General features: G+C 37.5%; 1 protein-coding gene across 1 annotated transcript; it reads left to right on the forward strand.

The window, feature by feature from the left end:
* Positions 1 to 134: 134 nt before the first annotated feature.
* rac2 (Rac family small GTPase 2) lies at positions 135 to 18,785 on the forward strand. The gene is made up of 7 exons (XM_042484391.1): positions 135 to 240; positions 9,029 to 9,100; positions 10,256 to 10,373; positions 11,738 to 11,800; positions 15,874 to 16,033; positions 17,056 to 17,189; positions 18,159 to 18,785. The coding sequence occupies exons 1-6, from the start codon at positions 206 to 208 to the stop codon at positions 17,184 to 17,186; spliced, it is 579 nt and encodes a 192-aa protein (XP_042340325.1). The 5' UTR covers positions 135 to 205; the 3' UTR covers positions 17,187 to 17,189; positions 18,159 to 18,785.
* Positions 18,786 to 20,654: the final 1,869 nt, after the last annotated feature.

Below are 20,654 nucleotides of genomic sequence, written 5' to 3' on the forward strand. Positions count from 1 at the left end.
CACACAACAAACCAGGAAGGAGAGATTGTTGCAAAAATGAAGGACGACAGACTGAGAAAAAAAAGAGGCAGCGGGAGGAGGGGTGTGAGGGAGGTGTGTAACAATTTCCTGTAGTTGCATGCTGATCTGCGTCTCTGAGCAGAGGAAGCTCTGTGAGTCTGTTTCTGTCACAGTGAAGAGTGCAGGCGAAGCTGAGCGGAACAGGATGCAGGCTATCAAATGTGTGGTCGTGGGAGATGGGTACGCCATTATTTCACTTTACCGTTTACATTGTTTTAACTTAAGCTGTTAGCAAGTGTTGAGTTAAGCGGTATTAACCCAGCTGATGCATGATGGGGATATTTAGCCCCAGGCTAAGAATTTTAGTCTTATATGATGTCAAGGATTTTCACATGGCCTGGACAGCCTCGACTAACAGTTTTGTCAACTTCCGCAGTAATGTATCTGTGTGATGTGGCGGTAACTCAAAAAAACTGCTATTCTCTTAAAACTGTTTAAGAACACAGTCTGCTCAGGGTTACGTGTAGGTGTGCGTCTGACAGCGCTGATTCAGAGTGAAGGTGCTGGATGGTGCAGGCCACAACATGCTGGAAAATGCTGTAATGCAGCAAGCTCAGAGCACAGACTCTTCACTGTGGATGGAAATGAAAAATTTTTTAAAAAGCCTAAAAAGAGGGGCTCTTACTGTAAGGCACAGTCAGTAAAACAATAAAAAAATAGCAGTTTTTTGGGCATTAATGTACTCTTTAGTGTTAGAAAATTGCTGAATCTCTGAGGTTTTAGGCTTAATTGTACTTTCAGAACAAGTTTGTACAATGTGTCTTCAACCTCATTAGAAAAACTAACTTCTACTCCCTAACCTCGAAGCTGGGGCAGAGGAACCAGTTGTCATGATGGAGGAAATTTTAAAGCGGAAGTACTGTCGCTGTTGCTGCAAGAGCTCAGTTACACACAATTAAGCATTAACAGGTAGCTCAAGATACCATAGCTCCATTTCCCTGTGTGTGTTGAGCTTCCTGGTGTGCGTTGATTGTGACTCTGTGATTTAAAATTGAAGAGTGGAGGAGTGAGGAGGCTGAAGTGTGTAATTACCTGCATAGTGGGGCATTTTATGTTATTTTGGTTTAATTCAGTACACTCTATTTAAAATAAAACAGTGTTTATGATGCCAAAGTGCTGACTTTCAGCTCTGTTTTGGAGATGAAAACACTCAAAAATAAGACTAAACTTCAGGAGCAGCACAGGACAGATAATGGGACATTGTTACAGAGCCACAAAGGGAGGTGGGAGGACATGGTAGATGAATCTGTCTGAGAAAATGTGGGACTCTAACAAAGAAGACAGCTTTTCAATTCCGGTTAACTAAAGTCAACACTGATTTCTTTTTAAGCAGGACCAGAATAATTCCTTAACAGTAGACAGGTTTCCATTACAGATTTGCACAAAATGATATTGGTTATTTTCAAATTGATAAAAACATAATTGCGAGATGACTGTGTTTTCATTGAGTGATGTTTTGCGACTTCTTCTCTTGCAATGATATTTAAAGAAGCATGATGATGGATGCTGAAAACAGCAGTTTAATTTTTATTGCAGCCACCACACTAGCTGTCGTTATTTCCATTTGAAGCTGATGTAGGTGGTGTTATGTTATGCACGATAATGTGGTAGTGGCCATGTATGCGGGACTTCTGGGAGATGATAGTCCATGATATCACAGAGGAATCGTAGATTCAAAACTTCCAAATGATCCACTCAACTTCAGCACATAGTCATATCATGCGACCTATAAAAGTGAAAAAAGTCTTTTCATTGCAGTTTTGTGAAATATGGCTTTTTCAAATCTGAAATAGCACTTCAAGCAACCATAAAAACTTTTTTTTGCAATAAATGGGAGTTTTTTTTTCCATTAAATGTATTTTATATTTGCAATTTCAATTTGTGCAATTTGAGTATTAATGGAAACCCACTGAGAAAGTGCTTATCACCGCAACCACTACAATGTGCCCTAATCTTAACAAAGTCCCAGTTTAAGCCCAAAACATGACACTGACCTAACCCTAACCAAGTACTCCTTATGCCAAAACCTAAACACCAAAGTCATGTAAGATCATAAAGCAATTTTCTTTTTAAAACAGAATTGCATCATACTTTGTTTTTTTGGAAACACATTGCTGACGCAATATTATAGGTGCAGTTCTGCTGAGAAGACCAACAGTTGAGGAATTAACATCAGAAATGTGCAGAAAAGAATTTGCAGTCAGCCTGGAGCTCTGCTCAGTTTTACACCTGTACAGCCACTGCAGAAAGTATTGATCATCTGTTTTTAAATTGCAAAACTGTGTGAAAACCATTCAGGACACCCCTGGAGTTATGTCTGAAACAAGCTTGACAGACTGTTTAAACAGCTCTTAGAGAATACTGGTAGCCTGTATTGGCTTCATGAGAGCTGAAAAGCTCATTTCGGTTTTATACAATTTCTGCCATGACCTTTTTCAAAATTTTGTTCATTTTGCAGCCTCTGCAAACATCCTTTGATGTGCATAGCAGTAGTTAGAGTTTGGGGCTCCACCAGTTTCACAGATGAACCCTATGCAGGTGGACCTTGTGGAGACACTTGAGTCTTTTAAAAGACAATCAGTAGCTCCCTTCTCTGGGTGGTGTGTGAGCACGTGTTTGTGACTAAACCAGCTGAACCAGATGTCTAAAATTGGATTTAAAGCCTCTGTTAACAGAGAGAGAGGAGGAAGTTGGTCTCAGGTTGTAGGGAAGTCTGCTATTTCTTGGCGAGTCACTGAGTCCACACAAGCTACCAGGCAGCTGATATATGGCACAATTATAGTACTTGGATGGAAATCCCAAAATCTCTATCTTAATATACAGATTAACAGCATTAAACACACATTTTAAAATCTCTAAAAGGCTCCCTGTGGATATTTCTCATAAACAAAGAAAGTTTAAATAAAGGGCCACTCACCAAAACACACCGTGTATCCTGGGGGACAAACAAAACGTTCATGTGCGTTTCCACCCTCATAAAACATTTGCAAAGCTGAGTTTAGTTTAGTTTTAAGTATTATAAATCCAGCATTGTTTTTGTTGACCAGCATGCAGTCTACTTCTTCCCTATCTTTGCTGGCACATTGCAGCATATTTTGGCATATTGCTGCCACCTGTTGATTAAGGGAATAATGGGACACCATTGGTGTTTCCCTTGTGCAAGGGGACAAAATCATTAAAAAACACCTAAAATCTGTATCTGTATGTAATTCTGTATTTCAAATTTTAGTGGAGATCTTATATTGGAGGGTGGCTCCCTCATGCAATGTAATGTAAATAAAATTGACGTGCCTCATTTACCCCATATGACTGGCTGAATTTAACCAAATATGTAGAAAATCCCAAACAAAAATAATTTTATGTAATGGACTGAAGCAGCTGTGAGAAACACAAAGATTTGGGTTTAAATATTTCAGTGAGTGTAATAATAATAATAATAATAATAATAGGTCTACAAGAACAAGCTGATACAGAAATAGACCTGCTATTGTCCTTAAAGGTCCAGTGTATAGGATTAAGGGGGACATAGCAGAAATGGTATATAATATTCATAAATATATTATCATCAGTAACCTTAACCAAGGGAATGATGTGTACTGATTAGATTAAAATAAACCATTTTTATCTACATAAGGAGCAGGTCCTCTTCTATGGGGTCTGCTGTGTTGTTTAACAGTAGCCTGTAATAAATCACACACAAGAGATTTGCATTTTATGAATCTTTAGCTCTTAATTAAATAAATTAATGTCCTAAAATAAAATTAAAGACAAGTTAATGACGTGCTGCTGAAATAGAGGGAAGTTTTAAAAGCCACTCCGTGTCTAAAGTAGTTCACCAAGTGGTTCTGTGGCTATAACTGTGTCTCCGAGCATCCAGCACCAATGGTTTCATAATGACACATGGATGAATTTTGCCTTCACTCTGTTTTGAATCTATTTAAGAAAATGATATGATTGAAAGTATATATAAATATATATAAATCTAAAATCTGTATCATTTATATTATTATTCTTATATCCTCAGCTTTGAGAAAAAAAAAGAACACCTAATGATAAACTATTTGCTTTAATTTAGTTCATGCATTTGACTATTTACTGTGGCTTGTGCTTTTTGGATTGAACCAAGGGGAGGAAGACAAGGGTGTCTCAAACCAAGACAGAAGAAAAAAAAGAAAGTATGTTGTGTTGCGATGGTTACATGATTCAAACAAATGAACAAAGAGAGCAAGAAAGATACAATGGAGGAAATAAAAGTGAGATGTAATGATCTCTTCTCTCTGGTTGAAGCAGACACAGTGGCGGTTAAGATTAGACAGAAACAGAGTGACTCTGAAGAGTTTGCCGTGCTAATATCAGATAATGCAGGATGGTGTCAACAAGGGAAGAGTTGATGGAAAAACAGGTTAACAGAGAGCCAGAGCGAGATCAGAGGTCTTTTTTCTTTAGTCTTGATATCTGAGTTTGGCTGGTTCCTGTTTTCAGTAGCCTAACTGATGCTTCTGAAACAGATCAGTTCCTATTTGACTCACACACAACCACAAAACACACACGTGTTTGCGCTTCTATTCTTCTGAGAGCCTTTCCTGACATACCACACTGCTTCACTCGTAATCCTAACCTTAACGGCTGCGACTGCATGCCGAACCCCGACCTTTACATTTTACGTAAACCTCATTCTAACCTTAATCGCAAAACCATGTTTGAATCTTCAAACAGCCTTGTGGAGAATTGATAACCTGACAAAATGTCGTCCAGCTCAGTGTTTAAAACTCAAACTGGTCCTCACAAAGATAGAAGTACTCACACAGACACTCAAAACTTTTCGTAGTTGACAGCTGTGATGCTCATACCACTTCTGAGTCATCTTGATTGTGGGCTGAAGGAGAGACTTTTTTAGACCTCTTACGAGTTTGTAGATTAGTTCTTTTATAAATAAGTAAATAAATAAATTCCGATCATTTTGATTTGAGCATCATAAAATCTTTACATCGTCATTAATGAACCTTTTTGGAAAGCTAACAATCTTTTGTCAACCCTTTCTTAAACGGTCACATCAAATGTAGTTATACACAGCATGGAAAAGATATATATAAATATTATATATATTATTATCTGTAGTGCTTTTTAGCCATGCAGACAATTTAGCTTCATTAGTGCCGATCAAACTATCCTACAGTCTCGCCACTACGACAACCGTGCAGAGAGAAATTTAATTTTTATGCAAAAGGCTGTGTCTGACATCATTCGCCAACATATGCTCAAGCAGTAGTTTGTATGATATTTAATGAAAAAGAAAAATTAGTTTAGCTTTAGGGAAAACAATCATGGATGGGCGTTATCATATAATATACTTAACATAAAGTTATGTAGGATAGGAGGAGTAAAACTAAAATGTAGGTTAGGTTTAGGAAAAAAAAATAGTGGGTTAGGTTTAAAAAAAAATAATTATGTGGGTTAGGTTTAGGAAAAAAATGTAATTATGTAGGTTACGTTTAGGAAAAAATGTAATTATGTAGGTTAGGTTTAGGAAAAATAAAGTTAAGTGGGTTAGGTTTAGGAAAACAAACGTCACATTATTTGCTTTATGTTAAGTTAAGCAAGTTAGGTTTAGGAAGAGAAACATGGTGATGATGTACTTAAAATAACACAAAGTTCACTTTATTTAGTTTGGAAAATCAGACAAATACACACACCTCTCTGTTTCCTATTTTTATAATCAAAAATACTGAAAACTGTCCAAGTTATTCTAAGTAGATGTGACTTTTTAATATTGCACCACAACCAAAATTCCACCTTCCTCGCCTGGCAGCAGTTGTCGTCTTTGGCAATATTTTATTTGCCACGATTCTGTACCTCGGCAAATAAAAGTGAAACTGTCTGCATGGCTAAATACTATAAATGTCAAATGTTTATTTTTATTTTTTTAATTTGTATGTGACATGCATGAATTTATGCAAAATAGGTGAAGTCCAACCCCATTGTCCCCTCTAAAAGTCACCATTTTATTGGTGCTAGGTACAGAAATAGATATGTTGGTGACGCACTGATACATTTTTTGTCAAATGTACCAATGCAATTACACCTGGTGGAGACTGAAGTTACATTTAAGCTCTCAAAAAGTGCACTTTGCTGGTGAATAGTCCCCCTTATCTCTACTTTAGTTCTAAACAATGCATGCTTGAGCAGTACTAATCCATTTAGACTGTTACTCCTGCACCTCATTTATAGCTGAGGCCTGTTCTGATCCAATGACATATAACCTAATCTGTTTAAAAAAGAGTTTCCACAACGGAAAAAAACCCTCTGCCTCATTGCTCGACAAAGACAATGCTGCTGACGATTCCTGAATCATGCACCAATAATAGCTGTTATTATGAATTATGAAAAGTTGGTTTCAAATCTTAAGTTGTTTTTTTTTTCCCCCGGTGAAAAAAAATCCCAACTAAAGGTTACTTGCCGTTTCTGCAGCTTTTCCCCTCATATCATGGTCCTCATCAGTGAATGTAGTTTCAACTGAGAACAACTTTGTCAAAAAGGTATTGTGCTCAGTTAATGAAAATGTTGTCTTTGAAACCAAATAGTTTTCACTAATTATCTTTTCTACCAAAGAGCCTTCCAATTTAAAGTTTTGAGAAAAACACATAAAAAACACTAATTTTGAAATCTTCAATGAGATGTATCCTGTATATTGTTTTAACTTAGATAAGAGAGGATGATTGAGAAAACAGTTTTTCAAGGCCTTAAAAATGCCAGGATTTATGAACTACACAAAGCATCACGAGTGTGGTTAATGAGCATACACTGTATAACAATAATTGGCATTGTCACTGTCATGTCATCCACTGGTTTGTGGAGGCATGTTTTCAGGCGTCAAGTGTGGCATGTTTGCCATCGCCGTCTTAGAGTTTTGGAATCAATGCGTTAAAATTTGAATGAGTGGGCGGGTAAATCCAGCTCATAGACTATGATAAAGCCTAGCAGCAGCCATGCCCTGAAATATGTAACTTTAAGTCTTACAAAATATAAATGGGCGAGGTTTACGAATATATATATATATATATATATATATATATATATATAAATTCTGCTGTAAGGTTTGGCATTTTAAAATTGTGTCTGTGTAGATTAACTTGCTACCAGATTAAGCCTCAAGTGGCCATTCAAGCAACTACAGTTTGTGTCACTAAACTTCAATTTTCGGTGCTCCAGGTGTCGTGAGCTGATAAACTCCTTGTTAATTGGGAGCATGGTGGATTTGTCATGGCATGCCTACTTACAGCCGTTATGTGAGCAGAAGAATTATCATCCTTACAGGCAAACCGCAGATACAACATTTGAGCGTTGAGCAGCAGATCACCTGGTTTCATTACAGGCTTTTCTCTGCTTTGCAATAATAAATGAAACAAGGCTGAAGCAACTCGTCAAAACTTCCCACCAATATGTGCTCTTTGTACGTCAGTACCTTGGTAAAGACAGGCCATGAGATCAAGTGTTATTGTTGAAATACTGACAGATTAGCTCTGGAACGAAATAAGAACAGGGCCAGTTTATACTTGTTTGATCATCTCGTGCATGCAGCCATGCTGTTTCATCACCATGGATGTTGAGACAAGCCATGCACTGCACGCCTGCTGGATCTAATGTTTCAATCTAAAGTAAACAATTGTTGGTGAGAACCAGGTAAACTGCAGTGCTGGGTCTGGATAGAAAGTGTTGTTCAGGTGGCGTCAGTAAGAACACCCAGGAAGCAGTTCTTCTTTCTTTAATCCTTCTTTATTGTCCCATGTGCATGTAGTACAGCTGGGTGAGTTTGTGATGTGTGTGGGTGTGTGTGGTCTGCAACAAACAATAAAAACAGAAATCAATAACATTGCCTCTGTATTAATTCAGCTATTGTTTCAACAGAGCACATACTTAGCTGAGAAACATAGCACAGCGCCACAGTTATAGCATAGATTGGCATATTACACCAAGCATACAACTCAAATTGCACCCATAATAAACTAAATATGACACAGACTGTGAACTAAACGAAGTTAAATGAGGGTGCATTCATCCCCACTATTAACCGGAACATTTAAACAATACAGATGCATAACATGTGAACTTAGCTAGCTAGCGTGCTAACCACTAGCATGCTAACCGCTAATGCTAGCATGCTAATCGCTAGTGTTAGCATTGCAGGTACCCACTGTGCAACTTCTCAACACACAGACTAAATTCAACCATATGTAGGGCCTACTTACTTATTCACAGGGACGCACACAGGTGAACACACAACACACTACTTGTGATTCAGGCAGGGAACATGAACAGCAAAGAAACAACTCTGTATACTACTTCTCATGACCGGAGGACTGAATGAGGTGAGGCCGCACTCAGATGACGAGGAGGCGGAGCTGTGATGTCATCGGACCGGGAGCCTTTCATACAACAATGTTACATAATGAAACTAATGTAAACTGTAAAGAATGATCTTGTGGTATTGAACATGTGATCTTTTCTCTCTTCTTTTTAATTGCTGCGTCTGAAAATCCATTTAACACACTAAAATCTAACCAGGTGTTGAGTTCAGACGACTGATATACTGTGGACACTATTCCCACAATGCAATGCTAAATTAAAACACATTTGGTGAAACGGCAAAAGAAATATCCCCAAAACAACAGAAAAATGTTAATTTTTGGAAAACCATCCTGCTCTCCTTTTGTGGAGCTAATTGGTATCATAAAGCTGCTACGTGACTGATGTAAGTGTGCTACTGAAAATGAATGTACTGTACCTACTGTACACTCTACACTTACTGTGTAGTTAGTGTGCAGAAAGGACTCAGGACAAAGCCTATGTCTCCAGATAAATACCTGCCTGTTGTGAGTCATTGTTTCACTTTCTTCCACTCTTTTAGTGTAAAAACAGATTATATTGTCTTTTCCTAATGTCTCATTGTATGTGTTTTTACTTGATTTAGAGCGGTGGGAAAGACATGTCTTCTCATCAGCTACACAACCAATGCCTTCCCCGGGGAGTACATTCCTACAGTGTGAGTATGACACACACAGACACATGCTCTCTCCCTTTTTCTCTCTCTGAAGCCACTAAAACTTTCAGTAAATAAATTACATGTATAACTGCACATGTTGCACATTTCAGTATGGATGCTGATGAACTGTAATATGCAGTTGTGTGCATGCAAAGTCAAATATGATTCACACACCTCAAAAATACTCTTTCTGAAAAGCTTTCTTGGTAAATAAAAGAAATATATATTTTTTTAAATAGCTGACAGGTAAACAAATACATTTTAACAACTTTTCTCTACTTCAATTATTGTGACAGTGCTTGTTGATAATGTACATAATGTTTGTGCCAAATATAACACAGTTTCTTTACGGTTTTAAGGTGTTATTTCTTTTTTTTTTTTTTTTTGCATTTTATTTTATTATTATTATTTTTTGTTCACTCAAAAGAATATAATTCAAACTGATTTTGGTTTATTCATTTTAAGAATGCCTTTCAACTGATTTCGCAAATGAACTCTTAATTCACTGAAAAGTCTGCATCACTGGCTTCTCACTTATGTAAATTGTATGCACTTATTATTCTTAAGTATTAAAGCAATTTGGTAATTGTGCATATGTGTGTAGCAACCAGAGGTCCATAGGAAGTGCAACAAAGTCATAAGCAAACAGATGAGACTGTAGTGTTTCATTATGACCACATGAGGACAGTGCTGCTTAGATATTTTAATCTAGAACATTGTGTTTCCTTAAGCATATAGTCGCCGTAACAGCAGAGGCCAAATAGATTACGCATTTTTATGGCAAACAAAAACAGCTGGGGAATTAAAGTTCTTACAGTCTGAGGGCCAGTCTAGTGCTCACTAACTGAGAAAGAAATAGTCTGTTTAGGTTTAATAAGCTACTTACTGAACTAAATAATGCATTTTCTTCTTAATGCCATTTAAACAAAGAAATACTTATTAAAGCTGTATTACAGGTCATCCCAAACTCTTTTCAGTATGCGCTGATGAACTTCCTTTTTTCTGTAAGCTTCTCCCTTCAGATCTCAGATGTCTAATTATGAGAACTATGGCATTTCTATGGCATTTCTAAATCAAATTATCGATTGTTTAAATTATTAATTAAATGAAACACTGGCTCACTGGCTGATTGACTGACTGCTGCACTTCCTGCAGATTTGACAACTACTCAGCTAATGTGATGGTGGACAGCAAGCCAGTCAACCTGGGACTCTGGGATACAGCTGGACAAGAAGACTACGACAGGCTCCGCCCACTGTCCTACCCACAGACGGTACACACACACACACACACACACACACACACACACACACACACACCCAGATACAGATAAAATCTACTTTGTGTCCCGCTGTTTTCACCCAAATATGTAATGGTTTACATGTGACTGTGTACATACAGTTTATGACCCCACAACATAATAATACATATCCATCCACACACACACAAACACACACACACAGAGAGAGAGAGTTCATTAGTCAAGATAAAATCCACTATGTCTCCTGCTGAGATTTCAAACAGCGACTGCCACATCCATATAGAAAACTTCAGCCTGACTGAGCAACATCTCATTAAATACCGTTTGGCTGTAAAACAAAAAAGTTTGTTTCGGCTCATTTGAGGGCAGAAACAGGCAATACTGTCACAGAATCATGGTTCATATTTGATCAGCACTGCCAGGTTTGACACTTCATAAGCAGCAATCAACATAAGAGACCCAGCAGCTCTGATTGGTTGTTCTCATTCACATGCAGTAGATCCTTGCAAATGCCATAAGGAGCAATATAGGGAGTCAGAGAAACATGATTTTTTTTCAGATATTATTTGTCTCATGTACTACTGCCTTTTATTTTTAATTAATTAATTAATTTTTTTTTATAAAAGTTACCAACTGCAGTATTTAATGTCCAGTGTGTAGGATTTAGGGGGATACATATGTTGTCTTTAGGGTATTATTACCTGAAATGAATTATCTTTGTATTTTTGTCACTTTAAAATGAGTCATTTATATTTAGTGGTACCTTTTCTGTGGGGATTGCCATGTTGCAGAGCCATGTTTCTACAGAAACCCAGAATGGACAAATATAACACTGGCTGTAGATAAGGCTCTTTGTGTTTTATTGTCAGACACCATAGTTAAAAGTCCCTCTGTGATGAGTAGTGTTAGAAAAACACTTATCTGTGACATGAAGCTGATTTATTCAGTATTTTTACCAGTTTAAATCTAGAAGTCTATTTGTTTTGGAGAGGAAGAGACCACTGAGGTTAAAACCTCCCTGAACAATGAGCACTGAAGAAAGACGTGTCAGCTAGTTGCAATCTGCAATACTCACCACTAGACACCACTAAATCTCCCAAAAACTGTACACACTGTTCCTTTAAAATAAGATTCTTCAGTCAAATTAACCAGAACATTTGGGCCTACGTGCATCAACAAAATAACGCACAGTTAAGCAAGATTTTTCATAACAGTTATTCTGTCTGCTGCAGTAAAATAAGTCAAGCAGTTATCATCCCACCACAGATATAGTTTAACATTTATATGAAATTGTAAATAAACTTGTAAAATACATAAAAAGAGTCCCAGTATGTTCAAATCTATCATCTAATCGATCCTCTCTCATCTCTATGTAGGATGTTTTCCTGATTTGTTTCTCCCTGGTGAGCCCAGCGTCCTATGAGAACGTCAGAGCCAAGGTGAGTCTTGAACCTGCTGCACATGATTATTTGGAGCCTTTATATGAAATCAAGCAGTCCTAAAATAGATTTAAAAAACAGTGGTTATACTGTAAATTACTCTGATTAAAACAAACAGTGATTTTGTTCCTGCCTCATATGCTGCAGTCGCTGAATCAGATGGTTGGGAGGCGATTTGCATGTTTAAGCAAGACTATAAAACAAAGATGAATAAGCAGTTAACCATAATTAGAGGTTAAAACAGCCGATTTTATAGAACAGTCCCAGCTCTGAACTGCAGAGTCATACATCATCAACAAAAAGATTTTTTTGAAAAGGAAGAAAGAAAGACGACATGGTGTTTAACGCTGTCTGTGGTTCTGCAGACAAACCGGGCAATTAAAAATGTGACTGTTTGACTGAATTTGATTTTAAATAATGAAATTTAAGGGGCAACTTATCTGAACAATGATGGTGAAGACTTTAATATGTCAACAGTAAGGTGGCTCTGAGAGCTCAACACACGGCAAATTAAGAAAGCCTATGCAAAAAGACCCAATGCAAACAAACGAGGGACCATCCTCACTTATCTAAAGTGCAGCATTTAGAAAAAATGCTGGAAATGGATAATTTTGTGGCAGCTTGCCATGATTAAAATGTCTGTTGCCACAGTTTGATTTCCTCTTCTTTGGAACTGGACTGTTAATTGGGAGCACTGTCAGATTGTATTTGTACTTGTTATGAATGCCATGCTTTACTATGACTTTAAAAAGGGGATACAAATTGATACACTATAGGACACACAAACAAACAAAAAGAAGAGATTTCCATCTATTACTCCATCAATATTATATTCCTGCTTATTTCTATTTCGATCGCTACACATATCCAAGAACACCAGAGTTTATATAATGCATTGTGAGATTAAAAGCGTTCATACACAGCCCTCTCCTCTAAAGTGCTCTCTCGCCTTTGGCTGTCTCATGTTCTCTCCATTTCCTGTTCGCCAATCACACAAGGACAAGTACTGCAACAAAAGCAGAGCCTTTCTAAAACCACTCGCTGCCTCGCAACCCTATAAATATCCTATAAGAACATCAACACAATATAACAAAAGGAAATGACATCAGAAATATTGATTAGATTCATTTTTAATACTATTCAACACTGCTTTGCTCTTCATTTTGAATCCCATGCGAGTCACCATAGTAACAAGAAACTGGAGTCATATCAAAAAAGTGGTTCCCAATAGATTAGTTGGTATGGAGGGAAATTAAAAAGGAAGACAGGTTGATAGTGAAAATGAAAATTCTATGTAGCAGACAGACCTACGTTATAACTTTACACTCACAAAAAAAAAGCCTTGCCTGCCAAAAAGAACAAAAAATAACTGCATGACTTGTATGTGGTCGGGGTGATTAAGTTTAAATAATTTTGCACATGAAGGACATAAAGAGGCTAAATGTTTTGACTGGCACGTTTGCACTCAGCGTATGTTTGTTGTTCATTTTTTAGATATAATGCATGGCTTATTCTCAGCAAAGCAACCCATTTATGATCCTGGACCTTTTAGACTCTTCATACTAAGCTGTTTTCCTCTTCACATTTGTGCCTTCATTTGAATTTTAGAAATGTTCAAGGCTTTTTGTGTGTGTGGATTGCAGTGATACTTAATTTACGGCTTGTAGGCCACATCTGGCCCACGGTAGGGTGCCCGCCGACCATTTTCTAATTTGAAATGAAAATAAATTGATTCCCATGGGGAATTTTTATACTAGGAATTTAAATCAAGTGCCAGAGTGCATTAAGCATTAAAACAGAGCTTATTTATCAAAAAGTGCCAGTGGATTCTTCTCACAATCACTCCAACACAGGTCCAGGCTAAGCCCCGAATGTCATCATATTCTAGAAATGCCCCTGCCTGACGTCAAATGTCATCTTGCAGAGTTGCCCCCTGGGCAAAGCAAGTTGAGTATCCGTGGTGCAAAGCTTGACAACTATTGACAGCAAGGTATCTGAGCAGCTAAATGTTGAGCAAATCAACACATAATGACGTTGTGGATTATAGAGTCCACCATCCTGTTCACTCAATATCCATCCATCATCAATCAGATAGTATTCACCCTGTGCTACATCACAGGACTCACGGACTCTACGCAGCGGGCTCATCTTAAGCCTGTTATTATGAAGGAACAGCAGGTAACCCACTTTAACTCTAGGACTGTTTGCATATTTTGCGTTTCATGCGTTTCTACTTCAGTCTTGGATCATTTTGGCTGTGTTTTGCATACGGCGTTAATTTTGGCAAGATTGTGTACTTTTGTTTAATCTTGGAATTTCTAGCTCAGCTCCTACAGTAAATCTAAAATGCACCGTGTAAACGAAATTGTGACATTCATACTGTTAAGTGCAAAAACAGGTGCCAATGAAACCCATTCAAACAAAAAAATTTGATCACGCAGCCTAAAATGACCACAGGCTGATCAAGTTTGATAACTAGACCAGGAAGACAATTCAAAATACACAACTGCAACTCCAGAACCTGTAAAACCAATCCATGACCAAAAAGGCAACCTAGATGTTACAAGAGGTAATTTATGTCTTCTGCTATAACCATCCTAACCAGAGATATAAGAAAACATCAAGTCATTTGTGACACATCCAAGTCAAGTTTTAAGTCATTCAAAACAAGTCGCAGTCAAGTCTACATTCAATTGAGTGTGCAATTAAAATCTAAGGTTTTACAGAACATGTCTCAGAACTCAAGTTCTTTAAGACAAGTCCTTGTCCGTAGTCTCAAATCTTTTAAGACATGTCAAAGACTAAGGTCTTTCAGAGCAAGCATCAAGTCAAACTAAACAGTTAACTCTGAAAGTTTTTCAGCAGTTAAGTCTCCAGTCGGTAAAAACAAATCCGAGTCAAGTCTTAAGTCCTTTGGAGCAATTCTAAGTCAAGACATAAGTCACTGCAAATTGAGATGCACGTTGTTATTGTGGGATTTTAGAGGATCAAAACTTGAAACTTAAATAGTTTTGCTTTCAAAACTCAAGCCAATTAAAGTCTTTAGGGAGTCAGTTTCCAAGTCAAGTCTCACCACAGCCAAGTCCAAGTCAAGTATCAGGTCCTCCTCTCTTTTACTTAGCTCCTGAGTTTACTCTAAAGCTGTTGTATAATGTGAAGTGAACCTGCTGAAAATAACAGGTCAAGTTCAGGAAAAACTCACTTGAAATGAAGTTTAAAAAACCTCCACCTGTAAATGTCCTTATTGGCTCTAACCAAGATAGAGTTTACTGTGACAGAATTTAATATAAATTTATTTTAATGGGACTTCGTGAGAAGATAAAGCTGCTGAAGGAGATTCAAGGAGTCCATGAATATGTATTACAAAGAGGTTTTGAATTTCAGTAACACAGAGTAAGACATTTAAAAAGAGCCCACTCAGAGAAGCAGCAGTACAATTCATCAGGTAATACCCATAATCCCCACATGTCAACAGGTTGGCTGGTTTGCAGGCCACTAAGCAGGTTGGATGTGCCAATCAAAAACCACAACCATCACCGTGTGTGCACAAAAATCTTACTTTTTACTTAATTCTTTTAGCAGATAAAATCTCTCATTTTCGCACTGAGGAAAATGGACAAAGGAAGTAAAGAGTCAAGTGAGAGAGAGGAAGAAGTCGGTAAGGGAGATATGAGGTAAGAAGGAGGAAGCAAACTTGAGATCAGAGGGAAAGGCGTGAAGCAAAGAAGGGAAAATAGGCGAAAGATACAGCAAACGCAATCATTTTTAGGGAAATTTTAATGCCAGAGTGGAGGCAGCAGGGGGAGGTCTGAAAATGGAAACCTCAATCATGTTGTGAAATTATTTGCAAGTTGGGGTCGAAACTTGGATTTCATACCTACAGCATGTCATTTGCATTTTTAGACTTACTTCATGACAACTTAAGAAACCAGGCTGACTCCTTCATCCCACTTTTTGTACCTCCTGGCTTCCAAACTTGCACCCCCTGTCGTTTTCGTCATCTCCGACACTTACCTTCACTTTGCGTCTTCCCCTGTTTCTCCTCTCATTTTGTTTGCCCTCAATCTGTCCAGTGGTACCCAGAAGTTCGCCACCACTGCCCCTCCACACCCATCATCCTGGTGGGCACCAAGCTGGATCTGAGGGATGAGAAGGATACCATTGAGAAGCTGAAGGAAAAGAAGCTGGCACCGATCACCTACCCTCAGGGCCTGGCCCTGGCTAAGGAGATAGGTGAGTAATGCTTATGGGATCCTCTCCGGTCTAGTATGACAGAAATGTGTAGTCTCATTGGCTGATGAAGCAAAGCAGTCCTTATCACTTTATAAGTAATTAGATGAGTTAAAAGTTGAACCCTTAAGATTACAAATGCACATGGTGGGATGAGGCAGTATGGTATTTATGTTTACACAGAGAAGCAGACTGTCACAATGGTTGGAATAAGGCAACAAAGTCACAGACAGTTAAGTGTAGAAAACATAACAAAAAATACACACACTCAGACTCACACATCCACATGGGAAGCAAACTGCAGACTCCTGCACAAAAATTAATTGTTTGTGTGACCCATACACCTCCCCAGCCACCCCCCTCCTGCTCTCTATAAACACACTTGTATTACACACACCTGTAATATGTGGTTACTGGCATTACCTGATACTGTCATGTAAGCGTTTTGTGTGCACGCGACTGGTTCCGTCTGGCTGTCTTTGAGCGTAATAACGTCACTGTGTGTTCTCTCATCTGACGCTGTCCAACGACATTGTGGTTGGATGTGGAAGGAAGCTTCTGGTGTCATGTTTGTACGCCAAAAAGCACTGACAGAGTGGCACTATTTAAAGAGTTCAGAGTGAGAATCGATGTTACCCATTAAAGATTGCATTGTGCGTTGTTCAGACTGTGATAACTTACTTAAACTTTTATTTTCTGGGTGTAGTTTTAACACTCCCCTCGGGATGGTGACATAAGCAGCTGCCTATATCACCCATGTCAACTGCTGCTGCTGCCAGCTAGTAGGTGGTGCTTAGTTTTCACCCCAACTGTTTTCAATATGACTGCTTGGTCACAAACTCTCATTTTACAGCTAATAGTACACTAACCAAATATGACAATAAAAGTTACCAAATGCAGCTTGACGGCGCAGCTTATCATTATGACTTGTGTACTTCAGCCTACTTTCATCAGTTGTTTTTTATGTTTCTATAAGTAGTTTTATTAATGTGTGTTGTTCTGGCTGTTTTAATTTATTTGTTTAGATGCAGTCAAGTACCTGGAGTGCTCCGCCTTGACCCAACGCGGCTTGAAGACTGTGTTTGATGAGGCAATCCGAGCCGTGCTCTGCCCCCAGCCCACCAAAGTCAAGAAGAAGCCCTGCTCACTGCTGTAAATGGTAAGACTGAAACAAACACAGAGGGAGAGGAGGAGAGTGGTCAAAGAAAGAGAGCAAAGAAAAGGATGATTGAATGATGTAGTGAACAAGTGAAGCAGAGTAGGAGGGGTCGGGATGATTCTTTCATTGGTTTCTTTTCCTGGATCGTAAGTCCAAACACATCCTACACAACTTGTGAGAAATCTTGATCACATACTGGGCGGCAAGAACTGGCTAATCATTAAAAGATGATTCAAAGGCTTCTTCTTTACCAAGCATACAGTTTGATACACTTGACAAAGAGTAAGAAAACAAGCCAAAGAGAATCCAATTTAAAAAAATGTGGCAGTTTCAATGCAACAAGACACCACAAGACAAAGACAAAAATAATTACAAATGGATGATAAAACACACAGGGAATAAAGGCTGTTTCTTCTGAGGTGATTTAACTAATGTCACATTTAATATGAAATAAGAGTTCCAATCACAGCATTTGGGTAATTATTTCCCAACCTTTAGGGCAGATTTTCAATTTGCCAGGAGGAGGACAGACACAGAAATCAGTGAGCTAGAAAATACAGAAATTATTTGACAGATGACGATCCAAGCCTGTTCTCCGCAGGAGATACATTAGCAACTGAAAAACACGAAGTCCAAGAAAAAAAGTAGCTAATTTTGAGCTCCTGCCTTTTTTTTTTTAAATTACCATAATCATTGTAGAACTGATAGCATCCTGCTGGCATTTCAATATAAAGGTGCAGAGAGAATTTGAAGACGTGACAGAGAAATTATTTTTACTAAATTGCATGTGGAATAATGAGTCACTTCTTTGCTGAGACAAAGAATCGTTTCTGTTTTTAATATTGAAGCAGGATTACATTTTCTCAAACATCCTACACGTGCTGCCATTTTAACCTCGGTGTGTGTGTGTGTGTGTGTTAATCAAGTTGTTACAGATTCATGTGGATTTCATTTTTTACATTCTTGCAGGACCACAAGAAGAGAGAAAGCGATCCAGACTGATGACCTGAGCTTAAAGACGAAGATTTAAAAGTTCTGTTATGTTTCTAATAGAAAACTATGACTAGATTGCCACTAGTTAAAAAAAAAAAAAAAAAAAAATGCTTCTACGGTTATTAAAAAATGGTAGCAAACCTTTCTGTACAGCATACTCTGTAGTATCTCTGTGGTATAAAAGATGAAAGAAAATCACTAAATGTGGATGCAACAGACTGCAGTTCACACACTATTTTCACCATTAGTTTAAACATACTGTAAATCAAGAGGAGAATGCTAGGTTTATTCAACGTACGTAAATTCCTGCAGCTCACTGCTCTTTTGGGGCCAAAAATACATACAGGTGTCTTGTGCACCTTCACATAATGATAAAAGTTGTTACTACGTGCACAGATAAAGTTGCAATAAAATCGGTTCATGATGTCTTATAACAGTTGTATTAAGAGTAACGATCAATGGTACATTAAATAAATAAATAAGGCTCAGGGATGTAGCTTTTGTATGAGCTGGGAGCTGAACAATGTTGTATTTGAATAAAAGTTATTAACAAACGTATTATTTGTTGTGATATTAAAATAAAGGACATTTTATCAAATAAAAGATCTGCAGAGAGGATGTGATTTCTTCAGAGTTATCCTCTTTGGTGAAACACGTGGCTGATTTTTGGCTAAAATCTGTGGTTTTATTTATTATAGTATAGTCCCAACAGCTTCCTACAGCAACAGACATGCAGCATCATCCAGTGATCCCAGCTCTGAAAAAAAAGAGCTCAGTGTGGAGAGTCTGTCTAAGGTAACGCTGATATATGTGACTGCATTTCCACCATCTGCTACAAGCATCATCTGTCTTACTTTGCTTTACTAGAGGGCAAGGCATCAGCGCAGTGATATCAAACTGATTTATTTGTGTGCGCTGATTAAGAGAGGCTAACTGATTAATGGTGTAAATGGGGGAGAGGTTATACGCATCAGCCCACCAGGTGGGAAACATAACTCATTATTTGTCTGAGTGTGTGTGTGCATTATTTTGTCAGCATGTGTTGGTAAGCGAGCAAATTCTGTATAGCCCAAAGGGAATCACATTTCACCAGGACCACCAGAATTTAGATTGAATGGTAAAATCAGGCTGATCAAATATAAACCAAGATTCTGTTACTGCATTACTTTTTTCTCACCAAAAAATGTCTTCAGAAATATATTTTAGTGGGATTTTTTAATTTTAGCTAAATGTTGTGTCTCCTGCTTCAACTCAATTTTAATTTAAATAACATTCACATTTTTTTATTGTTCTTTAGTCATTGCATATGTATTTTTGTATTGCAGATGAAGATATTTTAGGAAAACAAATGCATGGCATATACAAATACAGTGTCAGGTGTATTATAGTGTACTGCCCAAAATGGTATTAGTTTATGTCTGTGGCTGCAGAGAAAATCTGCAAAAGCAGATTATTATTATTATTATTATTATTATTATTATTATTATTATTATTATTATTATTAAATTATTATTATTATTATTATTATTATTTGTTCATCCCATATGGTATTTGTGATTTGCTCATACCAGCTATTGCTGTCATGTCATGACCTATTTTCCTTTACAAATGACAAAGTATTTTTAAAGAACTCTCTTGCAATACATTACAAAACTTCTGCAATTTGATACTGAAGAAAGCATTACGTATTAAAGTGCAAAAATAACTGTTCTGCTAAGAGCAGTGTGCACAAGGGTGTAATCATATCAGTTATATCTTTACAAAAGATTGAGTGTGCAATGGCATTAAGCAAAGGCTATGCATAGAGAACCTACATGCCAAACTGAGGCATGACTTGTTAACAACCTTAAAACACAATAAAATTACTGAGAGAGAAAAAATACACTGCAAAAAGTATTTGTTTTAACTTAGATAAGTTAGCTCCCTGACTGCCTTAAAAGATTAAATTAACTGGATTTGAGAGGACAAATTGAGGTAATTTTGTAATGACTTGAAACAAATAAACCTTTCTTCTTTCTCCTAATTCTGCTGTACTTTAATCATTTGGTTCATAAACTCGAGTATTTGAGTACAACTAAATTAGCATCAAGTTTATTTAACAAGAAAAGTTTTGTCGTTTTGAATCATTACAAAATTACGTCACTTTTACTTCTCAAACTCAGTCACCTTAAATTTTAAAGGCAGCTTGAAAACAACGAAACACTAAATTTATCATAAATGTATAGTTTCTACATGTAAAACTGACTGTACGCAGTCTACAGACAACACAGTCAGTTTGTGCACAAACTGCAAACTAAATGTCATACAGTGGGTGTGACTGAATGGATCTGTGCATCTGAGAAGCATGTTGCTGCAATAAATCAATTTCTCTTTCTTTCCACCCTAAAGCCTCTTTAGAGGCTTAGCCATTTGTCAAACAACAGCCAGCAAAAAGGCTCCTGGTCTGCAGGAGTGAGGTGGGCAGCCTTTTCA

Source organism: Plectropomus leopardus, chromosome 4 (genome assembly GCF_008729295.1).
Source record: "Plectropomus leopardus isolate mb chromosome 4, YSFRI_Pleo_2.0, whole genome shotgun sequence".
In the NCBI taxonomy this organism is placed as follows: domain Eukaryota; kingdom Metazoa; phylum Chordata; class Actinopteri; order Perciformes; family Serranidae; genus Plectropomus; species Plectropomus leopardus.